General features: G+C 38.7%; 1 protein-coding gene across 1 annotated transcript in view; it reads left to right on the forward strand.

The window, feature by feature from the left end:
- The window catches only part of ESRRG (estrogen related receptor gamma), a 275,113-nt gene that overhangs the window by 58,273 nt on the left and 195,294 nt on the right, over window positions 1–21,546 (forward strand). The window contains exon 3 of the mRNA XM_007952508.2: window positions 20,822–20,938. Within this exon, the coding sequence (XP_007950699.1) occupies window positions 20,822–20,938 (117 nt within the window). The remainder of the gene's footprint in view (window positions 1–20,821; window positions 20,939–21,546) is intronic.

The following is a 21,546-nucleotide window of genomic DNA, read 5'->3' on the forward strand; positions in this document are numbered from 1 at the left end:
CTACAAAATGGGAGCTCTGGTAGCATAGTGCCTATGGCACTTACTTGACTGCTAACCAGAGGGCTGGCAGTTCAAACCCACCAGCCACTCCTCGGAAGGAAGATAGGGCAATCTATTTCCATAGTGATACTGCCTCGGAAACCCAAGGAGGGGTCGCTATGAGTCGGGGCTGACTCAATGGCACATAACAACAACAACAACTACAAAATAGAATCAATGTAAATTAAGATAAATTAACATTTAGAGTGAGTGAAAAAGTTGGAGCTTTTGTATGTACAAAATCAGATTGATTATTTTCAGAGATTAAACTGCTTGATTGATCTTTGTTCAAGGAAAAGAAAATAGAAAATTTAATGATCCTCACTACATATTTATCCTTCAGATATTAGTTTCACTTGACTTGAAGACACCAGATTGCTAGTATCATTTACATGTTTATTAAACACATAGTATTATGTTACTGTATCTTGAAAGTCATTTAAAATCAAAATATTATTTTAATTTTTGACTCTTAGAATGTTTTTTCCAGCTGGGTAACACTCCATAAACACTTACCCTATGTAAGAGGTATGTGCCAATGGCATCAAAGGGGGAAACTAATTTGCAGTGAAACTTTTAATACCATGCTAAAATATCCAACTATAATTCACTATCAAATGGATAGACCAAATTCACTTTGCTAAATATATATTTGCAAAATGGGTAACCGTCTCACCTACTATCTATATTACCTTATAATGGCTGGGAGGAAGTTATAGTGTTAACCCTGGCAATGTTGTTGTTGTTGTTGTTAGGTGTCATCGAGTTGTTTCTGACTCATAGCAACCTCATGTACAGCAGAACAAAACACTGCCTGGTCCTGTGCCAACCCCACAATCTTTGCTATACCTGATCCCATCGTTGCAGCCAACGATGGTGGTAATATTAATTGACATTTGTTTTTAAAACAGAACATTTGTAGTAGTGACATCACTAATGCATAAAAGCACAATACTCAGTATCATTGAGTTTATTCCAACTCGTAGAGACCCTCATTGGATTTCCAAGGCTGTAAATCTTTACAGAAGCAGATTGCTTCCTTTTCCTCCTGTGGAGCAGCTGGTGGTTTTGAACCACCAACTTTCTGGTTAGCAGCCAAATGCCTTACCCAATAAACCACCAGAGTTTGTTACAAGCACAATAGTTATAACAAATAAATGAGAACCAAACCAAAAACAAACTCATTGCCATCGAGTGAATTCTAACTCGTAGAGACCCCCTTTGGTTTCCGAGGCTATAAATCTTTATGGAAGCAGATTGCCCAGTCTTCCTTCCACAGAGTGGCTAATGGGTTTGAACTGCCAACATACTGGTTAGTAGACAAATACCTTAGGCACTATGCCACCAGAGCTCCTTATTTCTTTCTGCTCACTAACTGAACTTCTAATGTATCGCAATATAAATAGTATATTCTCCATTGAGTCTACTATGCTGTCGCCTACATTATAGAATCAGAAAAAATAAAGATATTATTATAGAATAAACAGTCTTCCTATTTAATTAGAGTTTTGCTCTATGCCATTTGTTTTTGTAAATTTCTATATCCTTTAATAAAAATCCTCTGCATACAGAAAATGACATCAGTTTTCATGGCTACCTTAGCCAGTGCCCTCAGAAGTAGTGGTCTAAGAAAAGCTGCTACCCAGATGCTGATTGCAGTGGAACTGGCATGAGACCTGGTGCCTTCTCTGGCTCCAGTGTGACAACATTCCATATCCTGGCCCACCTGGGCCACCTTCACATACCTTTTCCTGATCAGTCACTCTTGTATGTAAAATAAGCCCTTGTACTGCCATTTCTTTCAAGGATTTGTGTTATGTGGGTGAGTACTTCTCTTTTCTTAGCCTGCCCCTACTGAAAACACCAGTTGCCAGACCCAACCCTGCCAGAGTAGAACTGTGCTCTGTAGGATTTCTTTCTTCCCAGCCTTTTTTTCAAAAGTGCCTCTGGGTAGCCCTGAACCTCAAACCTTTCAGTTAGTAGCCAAGTACATTCACTGTTGGCACCACCTGGGGATTTCTCTGTCCCAACCACAAACTGTCCAATAGACAATCTGTCCCAATATTCCACTGTAATTCTCTTCTCAGCAAGTAACTTGAGAAGGAAGTTTCAGTTTTTATATGCTTAAGTCTGAAGAACTTCATGAAGCATTTCCAATAATTTGTACAAAAATGTCCTTTACTTTCTTGCTGTGGTAGTGTAGTGGGTAATGCATTTGACTGCTAACCAAAAGGTCAGTGGTTCAAGTCCACCAGGGGCTCCACAAGAAAAAGATGAGGAGGTCTGCTTCCATTAAGATTTACAGCCTTGGAAACCTAAGGGACACTTCTACTCTGTCCTACTTGGTCGCTATGAGCCGAAATTGACTCCATGGTAGTAGGATTTTCTTGCCTTTTAGCAAGGTGGATTTTCACATGTGTGATGGGGCTACTTGGAAAATAGAGTGTGGTTGATACTGGGCATGCAGAAACTGGACTTTTCCCCTAAGGACATGCCACCTTAATCTCTGCATTATCTGATGATCCCATCTAGGGACTGTTCTTTGATTCCAAGATGAACTCCCAAACAAAGGTATCAGTGCCCTCTAACATTCTAATAGCTTTCCTTCATTCCTCTTGAGCTCTCTTAACCCAGAACCAAGGCATGACAAAGAGTTTATTCAGAGAAACAACTTTTAAATTACCTTTTTTCATGACAACTCTAGTACACAGACCAAAACCAAACCAAACTTACTGCTTTCGACTCATGGTGACCCCTCCTTGAGTTTCCGACATGGTATCTCTACAGAAGTAGATTGTCCAAACTGACTACCATATTAAATACTTGGGTACAAAATAGTAGGGATGATGCTTTCTGCTTTATAGTTTTCAGAAGGTATTTTTGTATGTATTTAAAATAATTGCAGGATCAAGACCTTTCCTTCAGTAAACTCAAAATTGGTAAATGGCTATGTATAATTAGAGTTAATAAGAATATTCACCCTAGAGACAAGAAGGAAAACAAAAATGAGTGAAGACAGTGCTGTTTCTAAGCTTGCTATTAGATGTGACTCCAGGTCTTTTTTTTTTTTTTTTTGGCTTAAGTTTTAAGAGTAAATATCTCAATGTGATTTGTTAAATCTTGAGAAAAGTAACAAGTTTTGTGAAAATTCAAGTTTTGTAAGCTGCAAAGCAAGTTTCATGCAATGGCAAAGTCAGGTTAAGTGTCATGGGACACAATTTTTCTTTATCTAATAAAGCCAAGGGAAGTGATTCCTTGAAGTAGATTGCCCCCGTCTTCCTTCCTCGGAGTGGTTGGTGATTTTGAACCACCAACCTCCTGGTTAGCAGTCAAACGCCTTAGGCACTGTGCCACCAGAGCAATACATGAATTCATTTTCTTTTGAAGCTGCTGATAATGGGATCCCATGCAATGTTAGGCCTGAAGTCATTTGGAGTTCACTGATAATAGTCTTAAAAGATTCATGAAAAAGCAAAATTAAGTAAAGGTTTTGGTAAAATATCAAAGTGCTTTTGGTTTGAAACTAGTGTTTATATTTTAAAATTAATATAAATTCATATTTAAAAGAAATGAAGTTTAACTATTTAAAAAAATTGAAGTTCAAATATTTGTGATAGGTTTCAGACACCTTCCAAATTTAAAGTTCTAAACTTTTTAGGTTAATCCATACATAATTAAATTTGTAGACACTACAAAGAGTTGTTTTCAATGTCCTGAGTTCCATACAACACTTTTATACCATAATTTGTTAATTTACAATAATAATATATTATTTATAGAATTCCCATTTGGGGAAGATCAGGGCCAAGTAAAAGAATAACATACCACACATTGTTCTAAATGCTTAATATTAATTAGCTTATTATATTATTGCATCATACCAATGAAATAGGTACTAGTATTATTATTATTATTGCATTTTCTAGATGTGGAACTTGAGACAGGAGAGAAGTAATTGCTCAAACACCAGTTGGCATCCACCAAGTCTTACCCCAGAGCCCGTGCTCTTCATGCTTTCACTGCTACAAGTTTTTAAAACATTGGGTCATTCTACGCTGAATTGTGCTAGAGAGATTTTAGTCCATAGACAAGCATTTTTATTAGATTTTTAAATAAAATTAAAAATAGCAATTGAGAATAATCTGAAAGTCGTAATTATATATTAAAAGTTTTTATAAATGAGACAGAACAAAGTCTTAAAAACAGCTAATTTTAAAAAAATTGTTTTCAGAAATGCCCTATGTCTGAAGCCTGAGACTTCAGCTTTCCAGAACCACCATATTATTATGCTTTTGTCTCAGGTCCTGGATTTTCACCTGTGGGTACTCATTTCTCTACTCGATTTTTTTTTTTTTTTTTTTTTTGGTGCTGAAACCCAGGAATGTACCATCTACCCAATTTTTGATTGTTTGTCTTTGAGGTTAAAAATGTACCTCCACACCCATGACTGAAATCTTTTCTCCAAACTCTTTAATTCTTCTTGCTTTCAGGTAGAAAGAGGTGTATTTCTGTTTCTGTTTTGATGTAAGGATGATTATCTATGTGCATAATCTTGGGGACTACAAGAAAGGGCATCTTAGAATCAAATCTTTTTTTTTTTTTTTATAAGTACTATCTATTCAAGAAAGGAGATATGGTGGTGTAGTGGTTATTGGCATTTGACTGCTAACCTAAAGGTCAGCAATTTGAACCTACCAGCTGCTCTGTGGAAGAAAGATGAGGAAGTCTGCTTCTGTAAAGATTTACAGCTTTGGAAATCCAGTGGAGGTTGCTTTGAGTTGGAATTAACTTGATGGCAGGAGGTCTGGTGGTGTAGTGCCTAAGGCATTTGACTGCTAACTAGAAAGCTGGTAGTTCAAACCTACCAGCCACTCCTTACAAGGAAGATTGGGCAATCTACTTCTGTAGTGATGCCACCTTGGAAACCCAAGGTAGGGTCACTATGAGTTGGATCTGACTTGATGGGAGTATGTTTGGTTTTGGTTTAGTCAGAAGAGAAAAAAAAATAAACCATGATTATATGAATGAATTTTTTAAATTATGTTCTTTAGGATTAAATCTCATTTTATTTTGGTTTCGACAAGCTTAAATAACTCTCTTTGTGTACACTTATTTGGGAGCTCTAGTGGTGTAGTCCCTAAGGCATTTGACTGCTAACCAGAAGGCTGGTGGTTCAAACCCACCAGCCATTCCTTGGAAGGAACACTGGGCAATCTATTTCCATAGCGATACCGCCTCAGAAACCCAAGGAAGAGTCACTATGAGTTTGGTCCACAGTGAGTTTGGTTTTTTTTGGAATACTCTTATTTAGAGAATCCTTGAGGAATAATAAGGAGCTCTGGTAGTGAGTGGATAAGGTATCTGACTGCTAACTGGAAGGCCAGCAATTCAAACCCACTAGCCGATCTACTTACGTAAAGATTTACAGCCTCAGAAACCTAATTCTACTATGAGTCGCAATCAACTTGATGGCAGTGAGTTTGGTTTTTTGGTTTCCAGGAGTAATAAAGCATTTAGTACAAAGAAATCTTGATGAATTTAGAATTTAAAGCTTAAAATTTGAGAGCACTTTTAGAGTGAATCTGAAAGCATATTCTGTAAGCTTACTCTGAAAGCATATAAATCCGTAAGCCCTTGACTATTAACTGAAAGGTTGGTAGTTCAAACCCACCAGCAGTTCTGTTAGAGGGAAGACCTGGTGATCTGCTCCCATAAAGAGTACAGTCTAGGAAACCCTATGAGATAGTTCTACTTTGTCCCATGTTGCTGTTGTTGTTATGTGCCATCGAGTCGGCCCCAACTCATAGCGACCCCTCCTTGGGTTTCCGAGGCAGTATTACTACAGAAGTAGGATTGCCCAAACTTCCTTCCAAGGAGTGGCTGGTGGGTTTGAGCCACCAGCCTTCTGGTTAGCGGTCAATTGCCTTAGGCACTATGCTACCAGAGCTATAAATTGGAATCCACCCAAGGGTACGCAGCAACAACACAACATTATTTACATAGTTTCCATCTGAGGAAGATCAGAGCCAAGTAGAAGAATCTTCAAAGGAATTCATCTAGCCCATGATCCTGTCTTGACATTGTACTTTTTTCCCCCTTTTCTCCAAAACATCTTCCCTGTTCATTGCATTACCTCATCGTTTCTGGAATACTTTCACTGGCCGTCATCAAGAGTCTTCAGATTATGTTTGATATGGAGAACAGTGTTAAACTTTGTAGATATATAAAACAACAGCTGTCCAACAAACTCCTTCAGTTGTTCATCTCAGATATTGTCAGTTTACTTTCTTTTTTTAAAAAATTTCTGTACCTAACTTGTAGAAAGCCACCTTGAAAGGTTATGAGCAAGTAAAAAAAATAATGGTTAGTAAATATAACGTATTTTTATCATTGCAGTCTTTTGTCTATAGGGTTTAGACCAAAACAGCAGTAAACCAAGGCCAGAGGGTCAAATCATCCCTCTCAGTCTGTTTTACTAAAGACCATTTTATTGGGATTCAGCCACACCTATTGTGTGTACTGTCTATTTATGGCTGTTTTTGTGTTACAGTCACTGAGTTGAGGAGCCATATGGAGGCCATGTGGCTAGTAAAACCAAAAATATTTGTTCTTTGGACTTTTAAGACAGAGTTTGACAACCCCTGCTGTCCTGAAGGAGTAAAAGACTAGCATGCCCTTCTATCCTAGCTTGGACAGCCATTAAACAGGATGCCCCAACTCTCCCCAGCTAAAATTTTAGTTGCACTTCTCTTTCTTATCCCCTTCCCAAAGGAAGCCCAGGAACCTTTCTGCAGCTCTTATCTTAGGAGACAGGTTCAGGTGTATAGATTTTGCTTCAGAGAGCAAAATCTCTGGTCATAATATTTACAAATCAGGAGCATTCATTGTTTTCCCTGGGCCTTCCTTGTTCTACTCTCCCTTCTTGGGCATTCTACTTCCATAGTAATGCCACCTCCCTCGGAAACCCAAGGAGGGTTCCTATGAATCGGATCTGACTTGATGGCAGTGAGTTTCGTTTTTGAGTTTTACTAGCCAGCAGTCCTGTACGATTTCTCTGACCTGGGCCTGGTCACTCCTTTTTGAATGCCCCCACCTTCTTTTCAGAGTAGCTTCCTGTGGCAGTTTTTCATCTGGTCTGTTTGTTGTGCTTCTCACTTTGCACTTTTTGATTTGAACTGCTAAAAGAAGGCCAGAAGAAATTCTCTGGCTAGTACTTCCTTTCCTAAGAACCACCACCTCAGCACTTCTTGAGTCCCTCTTAACACTTTCTCTTGCTTCCTAAATCCCTGCCTGAGTATAGTTACAATATTATAATTAATGTTAATAATCAATGCTCACTCTGTATCAGGCATTCAACTGAACTTGTTAAACCCATTGCCATTTAATTCTCACAACAACCCCATGAGGTAGAAATTATTATTACACACCCCCATTTTATACACAAAGAAAGGAACGTTAAATTTGAAAAGCCTTCCTAAGGTTACACTCCTCGGAAGGAAGGTTGGGCAATCTACTTCTGTAGTGATACTGCCTCGAAAACCCAAAGAGGGGTCTTTGGGTTCGGGTCTGACTCCACAGCAGTGACAGTGCGTTTGGTTTTTTTTGGTTTTGACTCCAACATGTTAGCTCATAAGTGCTATGGTACACTGCCTCCTACAGTTTAAATGAGGGCAGTAGTGGTTCAGTGGTAGAATTCTCACCTTCCATGCAAGAGACCCAGGTAAGATTCTCTTCTGATGCATTCAAACACAGCCACTGCCTGTCTGTCTATGGAGCTTTGCATGTTGCTGTAATGTTGAACAGGTTTTAGTGGAGCTTTCAGACTAAGACAGATTAGGAAGAAGGGTCTGGTGATCTACTTGTGAAAACTAGCCAGTAAAAACCCTGTGGATCACACTGACCTGGTCCTGTTGTGCATGGGGTCATCATGGGTTGGGGCCTGACTCAACAGCAGCAGCTAACCACAACAATTGAAATGAAGATCAATTATTGTCATGTGTGTAATGTAAGACTTTCCCAAATCCAGACTAACCTTTGAGGCTGTAAAAATATATGAACTTGATCTTAAAGGAAGAATTTAATACCCATGTATGCTTCCGACAAATTTCTGGGCATATGGATAGCATTCAATAGCAAAAGCACTTATGGACAATATATAGAAAAGATAGGCTTGTGCAAAAACGGCAAGGAGGCCACATGTTCTGACCTCCTCTAATCTCACAAGAGGAAGACAGCAGTAACCCAAGGCCTATTACTGCAAGGCCAAACATGCTGCCTCCCTCCAGCCCTTTCACCAACCGTTCCTCCCAAAGCACCCACCACCTCTCTCCTGGGTTCGATAATTCACTGCAGTGGCCACACAGAACTCACAGATTACAGGGTTTATTAGGGAAGCACCAGTCTACAACTCAAGTTCAGGAAGAACGCTCAGTCTCTCTCCCAGCCCACCGTCCCTCAGCCAATAGTCTCTCACAGTCTCTTTCCCAGCAGTGCTGGTCCCTCGGTATCTCACTCAGCAATGCGCTGTCTCAGAAGCCCGTGTCTCTTTCAGCAGCAAGTCTTCCTCCACCAGCAGTCTGAGAGAGTTCTGCCTCCAGGAGGTCTCCTTTAGAGCCCCCAGGGTGGTCAAACTAGCCAATTATGGCATCAGAACTCTAAGCACCTGAGAGAGAGTGGGCACCTCCCAGAACATTGTTTTGTGCCACTCCCAACAGAAATACGCCAGGTGGACACCTTCAGCAATCAGGAGCTCCTCAGTTGCTCATAGCAAATTCCACCTTGGAGTTTACAAAGACTTATGGGTAGAAAAGCCACACAAAGTAATTTACTATACCACAGCTTGCTTTTACTTTGTTTAAAAGTATAAGGAAAATCTCAAGACTGGTGTGGAGTTAAACCCTCTTTTAAGAGTCAGCTCCCTTTATCCCATAGAGTACGATCCAAATGCTTTCACACTTGTCATATGGGCTTAGAGTACTAATCTGTAACTGTCACAGAGAACCTGACACTTTGAAACATTTTGTCTAAAGATGAAGAATTAGACTTAATTAGTTAATATTTCTTACTTCCATAATAGTTATTTTGTTAACAAAACTTTTTTTTTAATTGTATGTTTTAAAAGAGAAATAGGTAAACTCATCAAAGTTGTTTAAAATTTATAGGTAGAGAAAGAGCATGTAGAAGTTGATGTTAGATACTGACCACAGTGAATGTGGGGTTAGAATTAGCTCAGATATGTCTGCTTTCTTGTGGCAGTAGTCACCTTTGAGCTCTTTTATGAGGATGGCTGTGACATGATCCCTGCACTATGTTGTTGTTATTATGTGCTGTTGAGTTGGAACCAACTCCTAGCGACCCCTCCTTGGGTTTCTGAGGCAGTATCACTATGGCAGTAGATTGCCCAACCTTCCTTCTGAGGAGTGGCTGGTGGGTTTGAACCACCAGCCTTCTGGTTAGCAGTCAAGTGCCTTAGGCACTATGCTACCAGAGCTCCTAGCCCCTGCACTATAGGAGCTTCAAAACCAAGATGAAGTGGTACTACACATCACGTAGGGTATGTACTCTTCACTGCAATGGAACAGTTGCTTATTCCAAGGAGATTCCATCATGTCAAAGCTGAATACATTAAATTTCTACATGCACTTGGGTGAGTTATTGTATTCCCCATCATTTTCATTAGCTGGTATATTTTTATTATATACTTATTATTTCCTTTTAAATGCATTTCAGAAAATGTCCTCTTGATTTTGGATCACTTTTGTTTTTTCCTATCATGAACAATAGTATTATTTTGGGATTGTTAAAATGCGTTGTGTACAACCTGACACCTGTTGCTTTGGTGACATGGTCTGTTTGGTTTCTGTGGAATTAAACTGGCCACAAACCATACTGGTACAGAGACAAGCTAAGGATTTCTTTTTGAGGTGCTGAGAGATTCTGTTTTCTAGAAGCAACCCTATCCTGCCCCACAGCTGCCCTTGCACCATAAGTCTGACAACAGCAAAAGTCAATGCCAAGATTCAGCCTTATCCTATCACTGCCAGTCTTCTATGTCAAGCATCAAAATGTCCTTTCCAAGCAGCAGCAGTAGCAACAACAACAGTGACACAAAGCACCCTTGCAGAAGATAGGATTTTCATTTTTAATTTCTATTCTAAACAACATTCAACTAATTATCATTAGGAGATCACAGTTTGGCAGCAGCATTGCATCATAGTTAAGTGCACAGGCTGGGAAGTCAGGATGTCTGGGTTCAAATCCTGGTCGTGGTACATGTTAACTATGATTCTGGATAAGTTACCTATTCTCTTTGTACCATAAATCCCTCATCTGCAAAATAAGGGTGTATATATATCTCAGAATACTGCTTGGTACTCTTAGTGTTTGGTATTACTAGGTTCTAAGGTATTTTATCAAAGTTTAATTACCACATTTAAAGAATATGGGACTGGCTATCAGAATATCTTTGTTTTAGCCTTATTTCTACAATTAAGAAACCATAGCCACTGGTCATAAAGTTGATGTTGTTCAATGGTAACTCCATGTGTATCAGAGTGGAACTGTGCACCTTAGGGCTTTTGATGGTTAATTTGTCAGAAGTACATCACTAGGCCAAAGAGCTTTGATGGTGTAATAGTTAAGACATTTGGCTGCTAACCAAAAGGTCAGTGGTTCAAACCCACCAGCCACTCTGCAGAAGAAAGATGAGACAGTCTGCTTCTGTAAAGATTTACAGCCTTGGAAATGTAATGGGAGTCCTGATGAATCAGAATCAACCCTATAGCAGTGAGTTTGGTTTGGTTTAACATCACCAGGCTTTCCTTCTTCCATGGTGACTTTCGGTAGCCTTGAATTGCTAACCTTTCAATTAGGGTTGCTAGGAATATCCAGGACTACCCCGGCAAAAACATAGGCACATTTAATAATGTGTGTTAATTGCTAAAAGAAGTACTCGAATTAAAGACAAACATGAGACGAACTGGTTACACCCAGAGAGACCCCTAACTTGGTAGTATGTGGGCTGGGAGAGTTGGAGGAAATGATGAGGAAGCATATGCAGATGCCCAGCAGGGAAGAAAACTCTGCTTTCTAGAAACTTCAGGTAATTCAGTGTGAATGTCAGAAAATGGGGTGGACTTGCCACAGGACTAGAAATTGACCTGGAAGGGTGGCAAGAGGTAAGACTAGGGTGAGATTTTAAAGAGCTTTTCAAATTCTCTGCTCTCAATTAGAATCAGATTATGCCCAGTGATAGTCATTTATGATGTCCAACGTAGTGATAGGGGATGTCGTTGATGTTCTGGGAATTCACTTCTTAGACAATTTGGTGCTTTAAAAAATGACTAAGTCTTTAAGTTATTATGCTTCTCCCTTCCTCTCTCTGTTTCTGTAAAACATAGCTATATACTCTCTGGAATGGTTGACAGGACAGAATCCTCCCTCCTTTTCTCTGAGTGGATAGCATATTTGTTTTCACACCCTTGCATAAATCTGAGGAAGCTTGTTTTATAATAACCCACACTCTAGACTTCAGGTCTTAAGAGTCATGTGATATAATAATCAATGGAATCTTCAAATGTCTCTATTCTTTCTTCTCAGTGAGGGAAACCAAAATATATATGATTCTTTAAAAATGATATTTTATTGTACTTTCCTTAAAGTTTACACAGGAAACCATGTATGATTTTAATACCTTTATTTCATATAATTCTTACAGTGGCATAGGACAAGTATGATTATTCTTTCTTTTACATTAGGAAACTAAGGGTAACACCACACAGTAACTGTTTCAAGTCCACACAGCTCATAAATGCAGAGCTAGAATTTGAACCTAGATCTTCCATTTCCTTTCTCCTTCTTTCCCTCCACACCCTCCTTAATTCGTGTTCAAATATTTTCTTGAACTCAAGGGCACACACAACAACGTGCTAAGGATGGACATAGAGTGGCACACAAGAATCTTGGCCACTTTGTCTTTTAGATGAATGTGCACAATGCCTAGTAAGTGGTCAGTAAATACTGTAGGTGTGCAATGAATAGAATAGGAATGACAATGTTTCCAAATTTAGGGAAAACTGAGGCAAGGAATTTTGTTTGTTTTTTAACTGGAAAAAATAAAACTCCCCAATTCCTCCCTGTTTTACAGTACTTTTCCCTGCTAAGCCATTTTCTGTTCAATACACCAGGGACATATAATGTTATCATTAGATATGCTGTACAGGAGAGTGATTGAAACTGGTACTACCTGTACCTTCTTCAGAGTTTCTCTCAAACACAGTTCAGAAACCTGTGTGTGGTCTCCAGTCACTAGACATAACTCAAGGTTCACAAGCCTGCGTGTTTGAGGATTATTTTCTGACCTTTTCTTCCTTAACAGCAAAGCATCAGCTATTACCATTTGGGGCTATCTCTGAGCTTCATTTGGAAAAAGTAACAATTGTACAAATATATTATTATATGCTAAGATTGTGATTATCAGAATATAATGCCAGAGAGTTTTAAAGAATCAAATACCAAAGACATTTTCTGTACCTTCTGTCTTCAATCTCATTTTATATAGGGTGCATATTTTATTTACAGCATTGAGAACTACAGCATGAGAGTTTGCCATAACCACAGGTATGAAATTGGTGATAAGAACCAGATGAATTACTAACTTAATGTAACACTCTTCTCCTCATGCCTCAATATACCACATCCTAAACTTTGGGGGTGATTTGGGACCTGCAAAAAGGACCTTGGGGTGGCATCTTCTGACCTTCTCTAACTTCACAAAAGGAAGACAGAACCACCATCAACAGCCAAGGGCTTCTTCCTAAGAGGCCAGACATACTGACATCCTCCAAACTTTTTACTAACTCTGACACCAGCTGTCCCTTCCACAGCACTCACTACTTCTCTGCTGGTTTGACAAATCATTACAATAGCCACATTACAATTCACATTCAGGAACATGCTCAGGATGCAATTCTTCGATCAGGACAGTCTCCCCTCTGCTATGCCCTCAGGCTCACCTCTCTGGCCCTTGGCCTCTTGGCCTGGCCTCTGCCCTGCTCAGGCAAGTGTTACAAAGATCTTTTGGCTCTGCTGATAGGTACACCTACATGCACCCCACTCTACCATCAAGAATTCTGCCCAAGGGCACTCAGTTTTCTTGCTCCATGGGTCGGAAAGTCCACTGCTCTGTCTCCTGCCTCTTGGTTTCTCTGCTGCCATCTCTCAGCCAGGTGTCTCTCTCAGCTGGGCATCTCTCCCAGCTGGGCCTCTCTGCCAAGGAGAGCCAGTGCAGGGATCTCAGGTCCAAGGATGCACTCTACTTCACCTCCAGCTCTTCTCTCTTGGTGGCAGTGAGATCCCCCTTTCTGCTTCTAGGAAGGTTCATTTTAAGCATGGCAGAGTGACAAAAGTAAGCAATCCCAACATCAGAATCCCATACATCTTATTTGCATGGTCCTGGTATTTGCATGGTGTCAGTTACAAAGACTTTGGGTAGAAAAGCCATACCAAGTAATTCATTGCACCACAGGACCTCTTTAGGAGTCCAGTACTACCATTCTTTGTCATGTTTTGAACATCTTCTTATAGAGCTTGAAGCAGATTCTTAAAATGCCTTCAGTGGTAGCAGATCTTCAACTTCTGAAGATACATATAAATTCCTTAATGGGCAGAGATCACTTGGTACCACATCTTTTGAGGAGGAGGACCGTCAAACTGTTTTGTGTGAAAATGAAGTACAGTATGACCCCCACCCATTCTTCTTTTGTGGAGTCCTAGGGTGGTACTAATGGTTGATGTACTTGCTGCTAATTAAAAGGTTAGATGTTTGAGTATACCCAGAGGCACCTCAGAAAAAAAGCCTAGCAGTTTGCTTCTGAAAAATGAGCCAGTGAAATCTCTATGGAGCACAGCTCTACTCCAACACACATGAGGCCACCCTGAGTCAGATTTGTAAAGTGACTCTAGTGGCAATTCTAAAAAAAGTGTCAAAAGCTGTTTATTGTAACCTCTTGGGAACCATTATTGTTTTCTTAGGTAACATTTTGAAATCCAACTTTAGGTATGTTCTTTGAAAAAGGGATCCTCTTAACTTCTGTGCCCATTGATGTCATTATGACTTTTTTTTGCTACAGATGTGTAATAAATTATTATTCTATATTGTATAATTCCAGCTATTAAAACACAACACAACAAAACAAACCCAAACCCATTGCCATTGAGTCAATTCTGACCCATAGAGACCCTGTAGGACAGAACAGAACTGTCCCATAGATTTTCTAAAGCTGTGAATATTTATGGAAGTAGGTTGCCCCATCTTTCTCCCACAGAGTGATTTGTGAGTTCAAATTGTCGACTTTTCTGTCATCAACCAAGCGCTTAACCACTGTGCCACAAAGACTCCTTATTCCATCTATAGATAGTACATTTTCCATCTCAGGTGAAATGAGCAGAAAGTAGCTAGAAACAATGGAGCATATATAAAGAAAGAAAAGAAGAGGAAAGAAAGGGAAGTTGTATCTGTAAAAATGGAAAAACCTTTACTACTATACAATAAAGAATATAAAGTCTGCTGATTCAGAGATGGCTTTCTTTCTTCTTATCTTTCTTTCTTTTTTTATGTTTTAGGATATTTAAAAGAAAACACTTCTGATTATTGCCTGCATGTTTTTAACGCTCTGTAATTATATATTGAGGCAAATACTATTATTTTTAAATCACTTAATTTAGAAAAACCACTGGATAAACCCCACTTGGAATGCCCTATGGGTCATCTCAAGCCATTTAGTTGTGTTAATAAAATTAAAACAATTGAGGAGAATATACAGATGCTTTCAAAGAGGCTTTACAATTATGATGTCTGTATGTATGAAAAAGAGGGCATCTCTCAGGAACTACATAAATCCAAATGCATCATTACCGTGTAGGAGTGATGTGAATCGGGAGTAAAGACTTGACATATATTTTTATTTTGAGATGCCACGCTAATTTACATCATTCAGCCCTTTCACTGCCAAACTGTAAAAGTCCATTAAGTGACTGAAAGGAATGTACAAATTATCCACTGGCACTTCAGGCTAGAGTTTTACATACACCCTGTTATTCTATCCGCCAGCTAGCTGCAAGATTCTATTAAGCAGTAAGTGAGAAAATTATATTGCCTGCAAACTAATTGTACAAAAGACTCTGAAATAAGTAATCAGAGCCCAGGACTTTCTGAAAAGCCGCCAGGAGATATTATAAATTGCTCTATCATTCTCGACAGCCTGGTTTAAAAACCCTGAGCTTCCATGTTGATTTGGTTCTCTCTGCAGCAGAGCTCACTTACCCAGCTAGTGACAAAACTGGGAGAATTCCAGTCGTGTCATCAGTAGCTGCCCAATTCAGTCCCTGGTGCCATCTAACAAATGTGTCCCAGAAAATGGCAAGCTATAATCCAAGAAAACTCTGTGTCTGAAATGAAAATCCTGTGTTGTGAACAATAACTTCTGCATCCTCCGGAATGACTGTCCAGCGTCAACATTCCGGGTACCCACAATTGCTTTTGGAAATATTTTCCTCTAGTTTCCACTTTTAGTGAATTGAAAGAAAGCAAGTGCCCCTTTGAGATCCCATCATCCACTGGGAGTAATGCCTTTGAACTATTACCAAAATAGATGTAACATTGTTACTCGGGTGCTTGGGGCAGCACATTTTTAGGATAAGATGCTTTCTTTATTGAATAGAAAAAGCACCAGAGAAGGTTTTTCAAGGGCAGAATCTCTGTAGACTCTATAATGGATCAAAGACTTTGCTGGGTGGGTGATCACAACCAACAACAATGAGCTCAATGGGAGGGAGGGTTTGGAAATTAGAGAGGTTTTCCTCCAGCAAATAAGTTCTTTAGAATGATGATTTGTTTTTCAAGATATCAATCAGAGTTACTTGCTGAAATCAGGGTTATCATCCATATGTGTCAAGACAAATTTATTGAAACACAACATTTGGCTGAAGGAAACCTGATTCATTGTAAGCAACTTCTCTACTCTTAAATTGAGACTGTATCATTTGGGATACACTTGGGATCATTATACTTCCCTTCCTTTCATAATGAAACTTTTACACTGTTGTTGTGTTCCCTTGTAGTTTTGAGAAGACTCCTTTAGGCTCATTTAGTCATTTGTTCTTTTTTTCCACAGCACAGTTTAAGCATTTGCTCTTGTGTGAAGAATTTTCTGACTTTTCTAGGCCTAATCTCTGCATTTGTGGATGTGCATGTATGTGCTGTTGTTGTTGTTATATGCCATCAAGTCGGACTCGACTCATAACAGCCCCTCCTTGGGTTTCTGAAGTGGTATCACTACAGAAGTAGACTGCCCAACCTTCCTTCCGAGGAGTGGCTGGTGGGTTTGAACTGCCAGCCTTCTGGTTAGCAGTCAAATGCCTTAGGCACTATACTACCAGAGCTCCTACATGTATGCGCAGGTGAATGCAAGCTCTGCATGCAGGCTTCTGACATACCCTAAACTGTATTGTTATTTGTGTACATGTCTTATCTTCTCCATATGGTTCCTTGGGTGGCAAGAAATGGTTTGCAGTTGACTGCTAACATAAAAATTGTCAGAACAAACCCACCCACTGCACCACAGAAGAAATGCCTGGTGATCTGTTTCCATAAAGATTATAGCCAGGAAAACCTGTTAATACATGGGGTTGCCATGAGTCAGAATCAATGGCAACGAGTTTGGTTTGTCTTTTCCATAAGACTTTTAGTACCTCATAAGCAGGGACCACGTGTCTTTATCCCACGCCAGCACATGATACAAAATTCCAGGATCCTTGATAAGTTCTGAGGATTCAGCAATGAGTGAAATACAGCCCCTCCTCAAGACTTCATTCTAAGGCTCTGTTTTTAAACATATCACTGTTTTATGTTTCTCTTTGTCATTGATGAGTTATGGAGTATAATGATTAGGAGGGAACTTAGAGTACTTCCTTACAGATGTTCTAAAACTCTCATGTAGCACTTCGACAAGTTCTCTTCTGTTTTTTAAAGAAATTTAAAAATCTTTACGTAATCATCTATACAAGAGTCATTCATAGAGTGAGCTCCTGTTATTGAATCATGCTTACATATTTTCTCAAATTACAACTCATTTCTGAGAGCATCCATTTTGAAAAGGTATTATAATGGGATAAAAAAATACATAGTCTGTTCTTCTAGTATCATCTCTGCATTTTCATATTTTATTTACCCTTTATTCATATCATGTTCATATCAGGATGTAATTTTATTTCCTTTAAAGCCTCTTGCAGATTATTTCTTTCCTTTTTACTCTTTACTGCACAGAAGCTTTGTACTTTTTTTGTTGTGGTTGTTTTGCCCTTGATTATCTCTCCCTCTTGTCAGTCATTTCTTTTTTTGTCGAAACTACTTTTTCAAGGAAAAAATTAACTACTTTTTTTTTCAGTATTTTATATTTGGTGAAAACATACACAGCAAAACCCACTTTCATTCAACAGTTTCTAGACAAAATGATCATTGGCATACATTACATTGTCTTCACATTGTGTCGACATTCTATGTTATTTTCTGTTCTAGTTCTTTCATTCCCATTGACTTCAACTCCCTACACCCCCGCCTTCTCATCTTTGCTTTAAAATAGATGTTGTTCATTTATAAATGGAATATATGTATGTATACACACATGCCATATATATATGTCCAAATTACATAGATAAATTTTTAGAAGAATGCAGTACTCCAGGAATGGAATATTCAGCTCCTTCACCTCTGTGAACATGACTACATTATAGCACTATCACTGATGTTCATAATGACCTTGGGACTTCAAGAAAATACTAAATTATTATTTTACTTATATACTGCTTTTTGGCAGAAGATTTTCTACTGCATAAGAAATGGTCCATGTCCTCCGGATTCTTCCTGCCTTATGAGTAATGTACATGAGAAAAGATATAACAAAATGCTATATATGATGAGACTACCTAAGGAGATATGAGAACCAAGTAATCATTTTCTGCTAGGAGAGTCTGGGAAATTTCCACGAAAAATTTGAATGCCATTTGAGTTGAACATTGAGCCTTGGAAATAATTTCAAGAAGTAAAGAGGTACAAAGATAGATCATTCTCAGAATCTAAATGACACGGTAAAAAATGAGTAAGTCATTTTGAAAAGTATATTTAAGGTAGTAATTGTAATATTACTAGAAAAGTAGATGAGAGTTAGATTGCTGAAGTCTTGTTTCTTAGTCTGATATTGTGTATTTAATTCAGAAGGCCATAGGTATCTATTGATTTTTTTTTTTTTTTAATTAGGATAGTGACATGATCAAAGCAGTCATAGGATGAGGAATATGATAGTGATATGCAGGATGGATTAGACTGGAACAGAATGGAGGCAAAAAGCCCAGTTAGGAGATAGCTGCAATAGTCTAGGTATGAGATCACATGTGCCTAATTTAGGTTCATGTTAGAAATGTGCTGATACAAAGGATAGGAATACAATTTTCAAAGGAGAAGATGGACTCATTTGAAAACAAAGATGCTTATGAATATATATTTTTGATAGTGAATCATTCGTGTAAAAGTTTCCAGCACTGAGCTAACCTTTTGGGGCAAGACTAGAGTTCATGCCTTGATACTGGAGGATAAAATGCTGAATTTCTCAAACTGCAAAGTAATGCTTCTTCGTGAGATACTACTTTCTGATGCTAACAAGTCATTGTTCATCCTTGCTAAGGAAACAAAGACCTAGGTTTCTAGAATGGAAGGGTCTGGGAGTAGAATACTAACAATTAACCCCAAGAAAATTACTAGCAACACTCTTGTGATGCAAAATAAATTTTCAGTGATGGTCAGAGAAAGTCAGCACTGAAAAGTGGTTCATCTAAAGTTCAGATTTCAAATCCATTTATTGTCAGCCATCACCCAGCCAACCTGGTTCCTTTGATTTGTCCTGGTTTTCTCTGAGTACAGAGCCAATACTATCTCTGAGGAAGTTGACAGTGTATTCTTCTGTTGATGCAATTAATATCCTCTTCTTATTTAGCCTCTTATATTAAAAACAGGAGCTTTTATTATTATAAATGCCTGAATTAGGATTCTAATTTAGTCAAACAATTTCAATAGGCTTATCTCTTATCTCAAGTTATAATCTACAGACCTTTTTTTTTTTTTTAAAGCCATGCATACTTAACCAATTTTCAGTAGGTATAAGTGGTTAGGTATTACTTCCTGTTGAATTAGCAGTTGCTGAGTAGTTGAGTCTTTGTGCAGTCTTGCAATCCACTAATGTGATATTTAATGAGGAGACATCAGTCTGGAGAAAGGTAGTCAATATAAATCAGTGTTTACAAAGTGTGATTAACTCTGAAATATTTCATCAATGCTGTGGTCCCAGGCAGACTCTATGCTAATTACTAGAATCTGCGCCAGTTTCAGGGGACTTGGATGGACCCTGAGTACTGCAAACATGGAGCAGCAAAATTGCAATTATGCTCAGGCAGTCTCTGATGACAATTTATGCATTTGGTGTGATGACCTCCCCCTTCCCAAGAGGGCAATAAACAGAATGCATTTTCATTAAGATACTAATGCACTTAATCACAAGGGGAAAGGGTTAGGAAGTAACGAAAGACCTTCAAGCACTGTGTGACGAGCTGATTGGGGAGGGAGGTTTTATTTTCAAGGCAGCTTCTTTGCAAAGCTGTAGGCAGCCCCAGAGCACATCCCACACACTGTCACTGGCACTAATTTGAAAAAAAAAAAAAAAAAAAGTTTGCATCTTCTGGTGACATACTTATTGTTTCAAATGTGTGGCTTCTACTATAAATGATGTAAACTCTAATATTAAAAAACTAATTATAAAAATACAATTTCAAAACAGCTTATCCTTATTGGTAATATTTTCATGGAGCTTAAGTGCTGGGAATTAATTATGTAAATAGAGCAAAAAACACCATGATGATGATCATCATCATCAATAAGCATTTACCAAGCATAAATTATGGTCCAAGGCTCTGTTAAATGTTGTCACAAGACCTGTATCATTTCAGTTCCTGCCCTCTAGGAGCTTACTACAGGGTCCCCAATTAGCCTGCTGATAATATTTCACAGTGAGGTTTATTGTGCTCAGTGTCATAAAGATAATAAGGCTGATGTACTATAACATTAGTAACCAAAATAAATCTAGAGTTGATGATAGAAAAATAGTTTTTTGTTTATATTTTTATGAAAATAATCTACACTGAAATTTCCTCTCAACCCCAAGATTCTGGAAAACTGTTACCATGCATGGCTGGAATAAATATAACATTTGTATGGCTCATTTGTAGCCTAATCTTTTGAAGAGCATCACTATATGCCTTCCTATTGTTTAATGCATGTTCAGTGGTTAAGGAACTCTGGTAGTATAGTGGTAAACACATTTGGCTGCTAACCAAGAGGTCACTGATTCGAACCTACCAGCTGCTCCATGGACCAAAGATGAGGCAGTCTGCTTCAGAAATGATTGTCAGCATTAGAAACCCAGTGGGGGTTGCCATGAGTCTGAACCCACCTGATGGCAATGGGTATGGTTTTGGGTTTGGTTTCAGTAGTTGGAGCAGAGAATTCATTCTCAGGAGATTTGTGACAGTCCTTATGTTCTCATGTGACTTTTTTTTTTTTTTTTTTAAACTGTGATTACTATGAAGGGACTAACAAATTGGCATCACCTTTGGGATGCTAACATGGTCCAGGTCTTTTGAATCTAACAATGTCTTTTCTTCAAATTCTGTGTTGTAGGCAATATAGAATACAGCTGCCCTGCCACGAATGAATGTGAAATCACAAAGCGCAGACGTAAATCATGCCAGGCTTGCCGCTTCATGAAGTGTTTAAAAGTGGGCATGCTGAAAGAAGGTAAGGCACTTTGTCAGTGGCCTCATGCATTAGCTTGGGGATTGTAGGGGGCCACAATTTGACAATTTTAGAGAAAACAGGAAAAGATGGGGTAATAGTAAGTGCCCTGAGTCTGATAGCAAAACACACCTTTACACCCAAACTTTTTGGCTAACTACTTGACATCAATAGGAAGGGACAAGGTAGGACACATGTGATGTGTCTCCAGGTATACTCTCCAGGTATGTTTTACAGTTCTGGGCTTTTCTTCTTTACAGTTTGCAGATGGCAAGGGATTAAGGACAAGCAAGAGACCACTGTCATTCTCTCTTACTCTTCTTCTCATTACTAGGTCATCACTTGTTTTGTAGTATTCTTTATTTCTCACTGATACTACCTTTTGGGCACATTTCTTTTTATAAAGAGCTTGCAACAATGGTATTAAAGTTGTTTTGCTTGTTTTTTTTTTTTTTTAAGGGGGTGGATAACAACAAAAAACAAAATAATTATGGTGAACACATATCCTGTGCTAAACAAATTGCCTAAGTCTATACAGCTAATAAGAAGCTCTGGTAGCGTGGTACGTAAGGCACTTGACTGCTAACCAGAAGGCTGGCAGTTCAAACCCA

The sequence above is a fragment of the Orycteropus afer genome, unplaced genomic scaffold (genome assembly GCF_000298275.1).
Source record: "Orycteropus afer afer isolate SDZICR_OR568_19922 unplaced genomic scaffold, OryAfe1.0 scaffold00013, whole genome shotgun sequence".
NCBI classification, from domain to species: domain Eukaryota; kingdom Metazoa; phylum Chordata; class Mammalia; order Tubulidentata; family Orycteropodidae; genus Orycteropus; species Orycteropus afer.